Source organism: Pelophylax lessonae (genome assembly GCF_965119305.1).
Source record: "Pelophylax lessonae genome assembly, chromosome: 4".
Lineage (NCBI taxonomy): Eukaryota > Metazoa > Chordata > Amphibia > Anura > Ranidae > Pelophylax > Pelophylax lessonae.
The window spans coordinates 536,001,098-536,013,664 of NC_138771.1; the positions used below are offsets into that span (position 1 = coordinate 536,001,098).

The 12,567-nt window shown below is 42.4% G+C and overlaps 1 protein-coding gene across 1 annotated transcript in view; it reads right to left on the reverse strand.

Moving 5' to 3' along the window:
• Positions 1-12,567, reverse strand: part of GMCL1 (germ cell-less 1, spermatogenesis associated) — a 295,564-nt gene that overhangs the window by 182,106 nt on the left and 100,891 nt on the right. The window contains exon 4 of the mRNA XM_082254811.1: positions 9,351-9,447. Coding sequence (XP_082110937.1) covers positions 9,351-9,447 — 97 coding nt within the window. The remainder of the gene's footprint in view (positions 1-9,350; positions 9,448-12,567) is intronic.

A 12,567-nucleotide genomic window follows, 5' to 3' on the forward strand; every position in this document is an offset into this window, starting at 1 on the left:
GGCTAGTAGTGACTGCATGCAAAGGATTGTGGGATATGGTACCAGTTTGGTACCTGTTGGAACCACAATCGAGTAGGTACTGTTTTTTCAGAGCCGTACCGTTCGGTTCCATGCAGTGGAAAAGCGCCGCCGTACCGTTCGGTTCCATGCAGTGGAAAAGCGCCGCCGTACCGTACCGAACCGTTCCTACACCATACCATGCGGTACCAGCAGTGGAAAAGCACAAAAGCGTGCCGAACCGTTCGGTTCCATGCAGTGGAAAAGCGCCATTAGTCTGTAACAGTGCTCAGAAAGTTCAATCGATCAAATAAATAGAAAATGTCCAAAACATGTCCATAGAAAGGTGAACTGTGACAGTACTCGCCTCTGGGGGTGATTTTTGTGGTGCTCCAAATGTTTGAGTGCCGACCTTTGTTTCTGGTGGCAAAAGAATAGCAGTTGCTATCCTGTCTATCAGACTGAAGGTCATGCTTTATGTCATTGCAGAACCCTGGATACATGCCCTATGAGCACATTTGGTATATGATCTATACGATATACACGGCTCCAGGATTGCTTTATCAGAGGGATCAGCTTATAAGAACATCTTGGGACCGGACAGTGGATCTGTGTCTTACATGCTGGTTACCCCTGTAGGGGTGATATTTTCTGGTGAGTGCGGGAAAGATTGGGAAAAGGGATCACTGCTTTCCACACCCGGCTCTCAAAAACATTTGGAGCACCACAAAAATCACCCGCGGAACCGAGTACTGTCACAGTTCACCTTTCTATGGACTTGTTTTGGACATTTTCTATTTATTTGATCGATTGAGCTTTCTGAGCACTGTTACAGACTAATTATATATAAATTACATTCCTTTCACCCTTTAATAGCATGGATTCTAGGATTGACAATTTTTTACCTGAATCACTTGCACTAATAGCACTTTATTATTATTTATAACCATTTTTTGGATCATATATATCACATTGCACTTTATAATTCAGTTGGGATTTCACTACACCAAATTGCATGCTCTCAGTTTCTTTTATGATATAATTATTATTAATTTATTTAGCTGGAAGACTAAATCACTTTCTTATTTGGATAATTGAGGGCTCACCGGCCAGAATCCACTGGCCAAACATATAACTTTTGTACATATTATATATATATATATATATATATATATATATATATATATATATATATATATATATATATATATATATATATATATATATATATATATATACATATACATATACATACACACATACATACATACACAGTTTGGTGGTATGCGCACTGGTATTTGCACTATTCCACTTTATATTTCTATAATTTTATAGAACACATATATATATTTTTTGTGGATACACCGTTTTGCATATTGCACTTTATATTTATATGAATTTATATATATATATGAAATGTTTTTTCTGTACATGAGCTATTGATTTACCCAAATTTTTACACACCTTTTAGGCAGCGCCAATTACCTCACTATTTTATACCTTTACACATCAGTTCTTCCATAATGGGTTCCCTTTATACCCCCCTTTAAAAGTACATATGCCATTTTTGATAATTCTCTCTGCAGGATCCATTACAAAAAAAAAAAAAAAAAAAAAAACACAGAAAAAAGTAAGAGTGAAAGAAAACAAACCTTCCTACAGGAAGCCATTCCAAGGAATACTTTTATTATATTGGCTTAAAGGGATTGTTACCCCAACATTTAATATTCCCGATATGTGCCTACTGTACCATGTACTTGTATGAAAAAGTATCCTGTTCTCTTTGTATTGCTTCCTTTGTGGGAAATCCCCGGTGTTACTGCCCAGTCCCTCTGCTTTCCTATTAAAAACTGACCACACTAAAACAGGAGAGCACAATGTGGTCAGTTCTCTAGCTATGCCGGGAACGGTCTGCTCTCCTCCAATGATCAGACTTGTCCTTACACTCCCCTGCTGCACAGCCATTCAATGGGAAGCTCAGTGTACTGCTGCTTCTCCTCCCCCTAGCTCTTATGCAACCAAGAAAAGAGGGAACGTGATCACTTAAAAAGAAAAAAAAAAAAAAAAAAAAAAGAAGAAGAGGGGGGGGGGGGGGTGAGATCCCTCATAAAATTAGAATATGATCAAGAAGTTGATTTATTTCAGTTATTCAAATAAAAAAGTGAAACGCCTATTTTATATAGATGTGTTACACACAGTGATAAATTTCAAGCATTTCTGTCTTTTAATTTTAAAGATTATGGCTTATAGCTAAAAACTGAGAATTAAGTATGTCAGAAAGTTAGATTACATAAGACCAATAAAAAAAAAAAAAAACATACATTTTTTAATACAGATATGTTGGCTTACTGAAAAGTATGTCCATGTACAGTATAATATGCACTCAATACTTGGTCGGGGCTCGTATCCATTGTAGATATTTTTTTAACTGATTCATGACAAATGCTCCCATACATATGTAATAATATCGCTCACCCACAGGTGGTTTAGTGAGCTTTGACGTTGTGTGTAAAGATGGCTGCCGCATATCGAATTGACCATGTGCTTTTGGAGGACGTGCAACAATGTCTTGCTGACATCACTCGCAAAAGGATCTGTGAGTGGTGAAAAGGAATGACCGCATTCTGTGGGTGGTCTCTGGTATACAGGACTATAATAGAGTCACAAGGATGGGGGAGAGAGGTTCGTTTTTGGAGCCGTGGAAGGAAAGCATGCAGCAAAAAATCTCCTCACTGTCCTGTTCCAGATATTGAGTGCAAACTATTGCCAGAGTTAAGTATTATTTGACTTTTCTTTGGGATGTTGGGAACAGGCGTGTATGTTTGAGTCTTGTTAATGTTTATGGTAACCTATGTGTAAGAAGCTTTATGTATTTTGATGTCCAGTAAAGTATTTTATGCTTTATCAGAACTGCTCTTGGTGTGTTCGTTTTAAATATGCACAAGATATTGTGGCTGTCCAGTATACTTTCATTATAAAATGTATTGTTCCCACATTTGATACAGGGCTCCTTTTGCATGAATTACTGCATCAATGGGGAGTGGTATGGAGGCAATCAGCCTGTGGTACTGCTGAGGTGTTATGGAAGCCCGGGTTGCTTTGATAGCTCGTCTGCATTGTTGGGTCATCTTCCTCTCTACAATACCCCACAGATTCTCTATGGGGGTTTAGGTCAGGCGAGTTTGCAGGCCACTCAAATAGTGATACCATGATCATTAAACCAGGTATTGGTACTTTTGACAGTGTGGGCAGGTGCCAAGTCCTGCTGGAAAATAACATCAGCATCTCCATAAAGCTGGTCAGCAGAGGGAAGCATGAAGTGCTCTAGAATTTCCTGGTAGAGGGCTGTGCTAACTTTGGACTTGATAAAAACAGTGGACCAACACCAGCAGGTGACATGGGTTTACAACCACCTAGTTAAGGGAAACACCAACTAATGTAGAAGGGTCTAGCATTTGCCAGTATGTTCGATAACATTAACAGGATGTGATGCCAACAAGTGACAGGTAGTAGTCCATGTCTAGTCTATGGTGTGAATATACCATATAATAATCAAGTTAAAGTGGTTTTAAAGTGTACATTTTTTACTTGATGCATTCTCTGCATAAAAGGTAAAAAAGCAACCCACTACTTGTCCTACCCACCCCCATCCAATTTCACTACTGTCCCCAAACTAGCACTGTCCCAGCTCCAACATTGAGACTTCCTGGTCTCACAGGAGACGTAGAACAGCAGGAGCCATGAGCTCCTAAATGCAGTCAGTGAAACTCTTATGAGGCACTGTGTGTGTGTGTCTTTGGACCAGTGTTAAACTGTCCAAAAAAAAAAAAAACACACAGCATTATTTCAGCCATTCCTGAATATCCATGAAGAAGTGAAAACTGCCTGTAAATTTAGAGGCCGACTCCCTCCCCTTTCCCCACCAATAGCTAGATAGTCCTGCTGGAGGCGCCACTAGCTCCCGTTGGCCACCGCTATCAAAATGATTGGTTGCCACAACAGCCTGGCATTCTAGCAACCAATTACGTGCATGCACAGGCTCTAGCAAAGAAGAAGATGTAACTTCCGCCTCCCTTTTGGGACACAGATCTGACCACCTCTCTCTTAGGACCAGGGACAGCTCATTGCTGCTCACACCTGCAGCTTCCCAGTGCAGCTCTGCATCCACCACCAGTGTTGGGGTAGTTACTCAAAAAATGTAACTAGTTACTAGTTACTTCTGTAAATTGTAATGAGATTACTTTACTAGTTACTGCATTTGAAAAGTAACTTCACTACTTATTACTTTATTTTCCTCTTTCTTAATTGACCGTGTAGAAGAAGATACATGACACTCTTTCTGCATAGAGTTTATTGTATAAACACAGGCTTTGGGAAACATGAGAACAAAACCTGAAAAAACAGAATAAAACAAAGTGCAACAAAAAGTCATAAACTTCATCCCTCTCTATTCTTCGAAATAACGATTGTATCGCACGGCTTGGGTAACGCAGGAAAGCGCGTTCCTATAGCCTAGTAAAGTAGTGTAATTACCAATATTAGTATTGTAACTAGTTACTTTACTTAGTTACCAAAAAAGTAATTTAGTTACTGTAATTAGTTACTTTGTAACTAGTTACCCCCAACACTGTCCACCACATCATGGTTTAATTAATGACTACACTTAGATGGTGGCACCCTCTATTTATAATCTCCTGTAGCATACCTGCAGTCTCCAATCATCTCTTGCAGCATGTCTAGCACTAAATAATATGCACATCCCTTTGGTGTGCCAGTTGCAGTTAAGGCCCTCAAAACCTCATCAGTTGAGCATCACTGGGATGCAGTCTCAAACCAAGCTAGGTGTCCACGAAATAAATAGAGTGGATGCGAGTCAGAACGAGGTTTAACATGGATCTTTCACCACAAAGGCCTCTTTCACACATGCTGCTGTCCCTACCACCCCTTTATAATTCGATCTTTGCAGGCATTCAGGAGGCAATACAGCTGGCTCCTGAATGTTTTTTTCCAGCCTAATGGGAATTTTGCCTTGAAGTATTGTTTCACAACTGTATACCAATTGTTTGGCTTGTGGCTGCACTGTAGTCTTATGGACTTCAAATGGGCAAGTCTGAAAGGCAATTCCACCTGTTAAAATTGGCATGTCAAGTTAAAATTGCCGCACCGTGAAGCTAAGCATTGAGGTCATGGCAATGTGTACTCACCCAAGCAGCTGCTATGTTCATTTAAGGTCAGGGAGAGGTTCTGTTCAATCATCCTCTTTTAAGCCATCGCCAATCTTAGATGCAATCTGGTCATCCCATTGCTCTGTGGCATGCATAGCAGAACTTGTTTTTCAACTGTATCCCGGGGAGCTGATATTTTGTCATACTATATTGACTTCAGTGTAAATCAGGCAAATTTCTTGTTATGGATATTTTAAATGTTTACATATCGTGTTTTTACCGTTTAAATATCGATAGTCTTCATTTTTAAAAAGGAGTTCTTTAATGTTTTTCAGGTTGTCAGTAAAAAAATGTACTGTCAGAAATTTTTTCCTGCTTTCTCAGATAAAGTCAATTAGGGTTGGCAACACAGCTATGGACGCACACAGACCGGTTTGGGCATGTGCGTGCATGGTTGCCTCCTTAGCACCAGGCTTGCTGAGGAGGAACCCGAAGGAGGGAGGAAAGGCCAGCAGGGGACTGCCAAAAGAAGAGGTAATGGACAGAGTAGGCAAATATAAAACGCTTTAACGTGGGGGAAAAAAGCCAGCCTTTTAATATCACTTTAATTTAAAAGACTTACTTTGGCAGACAAATAAAACTAGATTGCTAGGGTAACAAATATAATGTATTTTCACACACTTTTTGCAAAGAGAAGATTGGGTTTGGAGGGGAAAAACAAAACAAAGTTGTATGATCAGCTGGAATCATTACACAGGAGGAAAAAAGACATCTAAAAACACCACACTAGTGCCATCTACTGACCGATTTCAAATCCGCTTTCAAATGCATAGTTAAGTTTGAGTTCTTCGGTTTCCTTCTTCACATCGCAAGTAACAAAACGCATTGCATATCAGTGTCGGGACTCCATGTAAGAATCTTTTAGACGTCAAATGTGTAATCATGCTAATAAATAGATTATGCAACCAAGAGCTGCATTACAATCTGCTGAGCTTTAACCATACCACTTCTGTTGCAAGACACAGACATTTATCCATTTCAACATTTATACTAAATGTAAAATGCGAGGGTGGCAGTTTTAAAACCAGTGTAAGTAGAATATCCTGAAATACTGGGATAATCAGAAAATTAGGCTCTCTCTGTTGAGTGTGGGAACTGAAAAAGAAACCACAGGAAGAAAACACTGGACAGAAAACAGACAACTGGCAAAGGGAATTTACCCTAAAAGCATTGTAGAAATACTTTTTTTTTCTAATTACTTTTACAGCATCTCAGGCCATGGTGTGCTGAGCTTTATCTCTTAAAGCTTCATTACAAGACAAAATAATTCTGAACTAAACTGTTACACGCTGGAGAGCACAAAAGGAACCTCAAAATGTTGAATGCATTTTTAGGAAAAAACTGACTGTAAAGGCCCGTACACACGTACCAATTGTCGGCCGAAACTGTTCGGCCGCCGAACGATCGGCCGATTTTTGGCTTGTTAGTATAATGCTTCCGACAGCGCACTTTCGGCCTAACAGAATCGGTCGTCCAAGCATTAAAATTTTTGTATGCCGACACCAGAACGGCCGATTGTTCGCCAGTCAGTACAGAATTCGGCCGACAGACAGCAGATTTGCAAGACTGGGCATGCTCAGAAAAGAAAAAAGACCAGGAAAGTTAACCATCACATGACATCACTTCTGCAGTCGGCTGTTGGCCGACAAAATTCGTGTGCAGTCTTTTGCAGTTTTCAACAGACAAGACAGCCCTCGGACAAAAGACGGCCGATCGTTCGGCCGACGATCGGTACATGTGTACGGGGCTTTAGGGTCAAAAGCCACACTCAAGTCTCCCCTGCTACATTTTGGGTTTTCCTGGATGCTATGCAAGGTACAGTATCTCACAAAAGTGAGTATACCCCTTACTTTTTTTTTTCTTTTTCCATGTGACAACACTGAAGAAATTACGCTTTGCTACAACGTAAAGTAGTGAGTGTACAGCTTGTATAAGGGCTCTTTCACACGGCCGCTCCGTGTGAAAGCTCCGCTGCGGTCCTTTTTTTTTTTCACGGAGCGGATGACATTTGTGTCATCCGCTCCGTATGCCCGCATATCATCCCATCCGTTTGCGGTTGATATGCGGACATAATGTAAGTCTATGGGGATTGCGGATGTCAGCGGATGACACCGCTGACATCCGATTTTACTTCCTTTCCGTTTTTTGAACAGAACAAAAATAGGGTTCTGTTCCGTTCCAAAAAACGGAACAGAACTGACAGGAAGAAAATCGGATGTCAGCGGATGGTATTCCGCTGACATCCGCAATGCCATAGACTTACATTATGTCCGCAAATCATCCGCAAAAAAATAGGATGATTTGCGGACATACGGAGTGCCCGTGTGAAAGGGCCCTAACAGTGTAAATTTGTTGTCCCCTCAAAAAAAACTCAACACACAGCCAATAATGTTTTAACCGCTGGCAACAAAAATGAGTACACCCCTAAGTGAAAATGTTCAAATTGGGCCCAATTATCCATTTTCCCTCACCAGTGTCATGTGACTCAGTGTTAAAAGGTCTCAGGTGTGAATGGGGACCAGGTGTGTTAAATTTGGTGTTCTCACTCTCACATACTGGTCACTGGAAGTTCAACATGTCACTTCATGTCAAAGAACTCTGAGGATCTGAAAAAAAGAATTGTTGCTCTACATAAAGATGGCCTAGGCTATAAAAAGATTGCCAAGACCCTGAAACTGAGCAGCAGCACAGTGACCAAGACCATACAGCAATTTAACAGTACAGGTTCCACTTAGAACAGGCCTCGCCATGGTCAACCAAAGAAGTTGAGTGCACGTGCTCAGCGTCATATCCAGAGGTTGTCTTTGGGAAATAGATATACGAGTACTGCTAGCTTTGCTGCAGAGGCTGAAGGGGTGGGCGGGGGTCAGCCTGTCAGTGCTCAGACCATACACTGCACACTGCATCAAATTGGTCTGCGTGTCTGTTGTCCCAGAAGGAAGCCTCTTTTAAAAAGATGCACAAGAAAGCCCTTAAACAGTTTGCTGAAGACAAGAAGACTAAGGACATGGATTACTGGAACCATGTCCTGTGGTCTGAGGAGACCAAGATAAACTTATTTGGTTCAGATGGCATCAAGCATGTGTGGCGGCAACCAGGTAAGGAAGGTGATTTGTTGCGTCTTGCCTACAGTCAAGCATGGTGGTGGGAGTTTCATGGTCTGGGGCTGCATGAGTGCTGCCCGCACTGGAGAGCTACAGTTCATTGAGGGAATTATGAATGCCAACATGTACTGTGACATATTGAAGCAGAGCATGATTCCCTCCCTTTAGAGACTTGGCCGCAGGGCAGTATTCAAACAGGATAAAGAACCCCAAACACACCTCCAAGACGACCATTGCCTTGTTAAAGAAGCTGAGGGTAAAGGTGATGGACTGGCCAAGCATGTCTCCAGACCTAAACCCTATTGAGCATCTATGGGGCATCCACAAATGGAAGGGGGGAGGAGCGCAAGGTCTCCAACATCCACCAGCTCTGTGATGTCGTCATGGAGGAGTGGAAGAGGACTCCAGTGGCAACCTGTGAAGCTCTGGTGAACTCCATGCCCAAGAGGGTTAAGGCAGTGCTGGAAAATAATGGTGGCCACACAAAATATTGACACTTTGGACCCAATTTGGACATGATCATTTAGGGTGCACTCACTTTTGTTGCCAGCAGTTTAGACATTAATGGTTGTATTTTCAGTTGTTTTGAGGGGACAGCAAATCTACATTGTTATACGAGCTGTATACTCACTACTTTTACATTGTAGTAAAGTGTCATTTCTTCAGTGTTGTCACATGAAAAGATATAATAAAATATTTACAAAAATGTGAGGGGTGTACTCACTTTTGAGAGATATTGTATAAGGCAGTGCATATAGCACACCTAGGTGCCCATTTCTGTCATATACGTTTCAGGGTAAGTAACTAGATATCAGAAGAGACTGTCTATATAACAATACTGCAATACATGGCACTGCATTAAAACAGTACAGCAGTATTAAGCTACAATTCCTATGTCTTAGTACTCTACATAGAAACACTTCAGTACGGTGGGTAAAGGATGATGGGTCATATTTTGAAGAAAAAAAATAAAGTGTCATTTACAAAGTTAAAAAGTGTATTTTTACATTTCCAAGCTTCTTACCATCTGCATCAATATTGCGATCAGGAATCTCCAGTTCTATCACATTCATGCTCGACTCTTTCCAGGAGCCACAGAACATACTGGAAAAGTATCCAGACTGCCCAAAGAAAAAAATAAGCCAATATATTACAACTGCTTTAATAAAACAAAATGCAGTTTTGAAAAATAAGGCACAACAAGCAACAAAAACTGGATGAGAGGGTTTTAAGGTTTTTGTGACAAACAATAGAGTACTGTCCATAATATTTATTTGCACTAACATACGCTTTTTCAGGACAAGCTTTTGGGGTATGTCCCCTTCAAGGTCCTAGCAGTACTCTACAAACACCTCAAGCAAGGTTGTGGAACTTAACAGAGAGATTCTCCCCCACCCCCCTTCAGGTCTTCCTGTCCCGGCGACACCCGTCAAAAACAGACACTGGTGATTAAAGAGATAAAGGGTTAGACTAGGTACATCAGTTTAGAATGCACAGGATTTTCATCCACTGTCCATTCACAGAATGGGTAGGAAGGTCAACCGAGGAGGCTAAAGGGAATAAATGGATTTTTGTAAAATCTTACCGTAAAATCCTTTTCTCTTAGCTCATTGACAGACGTAGTCCTCGGTGATACACCACCTTCGGGTTATGTTGCCTCCACAGGAGCAGGACTAGACAGGAAATTAAAAAGCTCTGGCCACACCCCAGGGGCAGTCCCAGAGGGTATATCCTCTCTCTCTCTGCCTCAGCAAATCAGTTATGTGAAAAAGCAGTCTTTAGAGATTTTAACCCAACTCAAAAAAACAGAGGGGCGGGGACTACGTCTGTCAATGAGCTAAGAGAAAAGGATTTTACGGTAAGATTTTACAAAAATCCATTTTTCTCTAGCGCTCATTGACAGACGTAGTCCTCGGTGATACACCACCTTCGGGACGTCCCAGAGCAGTATCACAACTGAGGGGTGGGAAAATGGAAATCAAATCCCAATCTAGAAGGCCCAACCGGTGCCAACTAGAAGTTTACAATGCTCATCCTTAATGATGAGACTCAACAAAAAAAGAGAAAACAAAAATTTTTTTTTTTTTTTTTTTTCAAACAGAAAAAAACCCTCGAGGTAGACCACCGGTCTCCTCAAATTGCGGCCTGCAAAACCTTGCGGCCAAATGAGGCATCCGCCAATGCCGTCACATCAATTTTATAGAATTTTGTAAAGGTATGTACCGACGACCAGGTGGCCGCCTTACATACCTGGACCACTGACGCCTGATGGCGAAAGGCCCAGGAAGTACTGAGCGCTCGAGTGGAGTGCGCCCTAACAGGGAACGGAGGACTCTGACCCTTAATAGAATAAGCCTGTACCACCGTTTGTCTAATCCATTTGGCAATGGTCGCGGCAGATGCAGGCAAACCCTTTCTGGGGCCATCCGTGATCACAAAAAGTGAATCCGTCTTACGGAATGATTCCGTAGCTTTCAGGTATACCCTGATTGCCCGAACCACATCCAAGGAATGCAACGCATGTTCCCGATGATGCTTGGGCTGAGGACACAAGGAAGGTAGTACAATATCTTCATTCAGATGAAAATCTGAAACCACCTTGGGAAGAAAAGATGGCTTAGGATGAAGTACTACCTTATCCCTATGAATCACTAGGTATGGGGACTGGCATGATAATGCAGCCAGTTCTGACACCCTGCGAGCAGAAGTAATAGCCACCAAGAAGGCCACTTTCTGGGATAAAGTAAGCAAGGGAATCTCCCTGATGGTTTCAAAAGGAGGTTTCTGTAGAACCGACAAAACCAAATTAAGATCCCAAGGCGGTAAGGGCGCGCGGACTGGAGGAGCCAGGTGCCGCACCCCCTGGATGAAATTCCGCACCAAGGATTTGGTAGCTAAAGGCTTCTGAAAGAAGATTGCTAATGCTGAAACTTGACCCTTGATGGTGCTCAAGGCTAGCTTCTGCTCAACCCCTTGTTGCAAAAAGGCCAATATTCGAGACACCGAATAGGTACGTGGAGGAAATCCTAAAGATTCGCACCACGCAATATAAGTTTTCCATGTGTGATAATAGACTTTGCTGGAAGTCGCTTTCCTTGCTTTAATAAGGGTAGGAATGACAGAAGCTGACAAACCTCTGTCCTTCAGTACTTGGGTCTCAATGGCCAGGCCATTAAACCCAGCGACTGTAAAGCATGATGGTAAATTGGTCCTTGAGACCACAGACACTCCCTGAGACGAAGTTCCCACGGAACGTCTACGACTAACATGTCCAAGTCGGCCAGGCCGGCTTGAGGAGGCCAGCCTAGAATTTCTAGGACCACTGGCGCTGATTGGATCTGAACCAGGCGTCCCTATAGGTATCTGGCCCCGACCATCCGAGAAAGTCTGGTCGTTTTCTGTTCCCACACATTTATCAGATACCTGATAGTTATCAGGAAAGGTGATCTTTTCTGGTTGAACCTCAGGGACCGAAGTCACCCGACTAGAGGCTACTTGGCCTATCTGGTCAACCAGATCCGATTCCTGTGAGGTATCGGGACTAATCTTAGGAAAAGGTAAAGGAAAAGATCTATTCAGGGAACGGTAATTACCGCTTCCTGTAGTACTTAAATGTTGGAAGGGAAGAATCGCACCGGTAGTAGTGGTTGATGCTCGATCTAATGTCCTGAATACCGGTGAAAACGTCCCCCCACCCTGAAACCGGGTGGGGGCGCACCTTCAGGCTGTGTTCTCCTTTGCTTCGGGTTTGGCTGGGTTGGTCCTTTGCTTGTCCGACCAGCCCTTCTTGAACCCTCCTGGAGGAGTCTTGCCTTTCCCGCTAGTACCAGCCGGGCGCCCTTTATGGGCGGTAAAGAAAGGTCCTCGCTTGTTGCGAGGTCCCTTAGCTTTAGCAGCCTGTGGCAAAAAAGTGCTCTTGCCCCCAGTGGCATCCTTAATGATTTCATCTAGGTTGGCCCCAAATAGACGATTCCCCTGAAAGGGGAGATTTGTCAAGGTCTTCTTGGAACCTAGGTCAGCTGACCAGCATTTTAACCACAGCACACGTCTGAGGATCACCGCTGTCTTAGATGCATGCCCTAATAAGGGAGTAGTGTCCAAGGCTGCGTCACAGATAAACTGTAGCCCTTGTATAATCTGTTCCATCAAATCAGATGTCTCCTGGGGAATATCTTTTCCCCTAAGATCTTGGCGTACCATTTTCGCCCATTCCGTAAGTGTCTGGGAAACTAGACCAATAA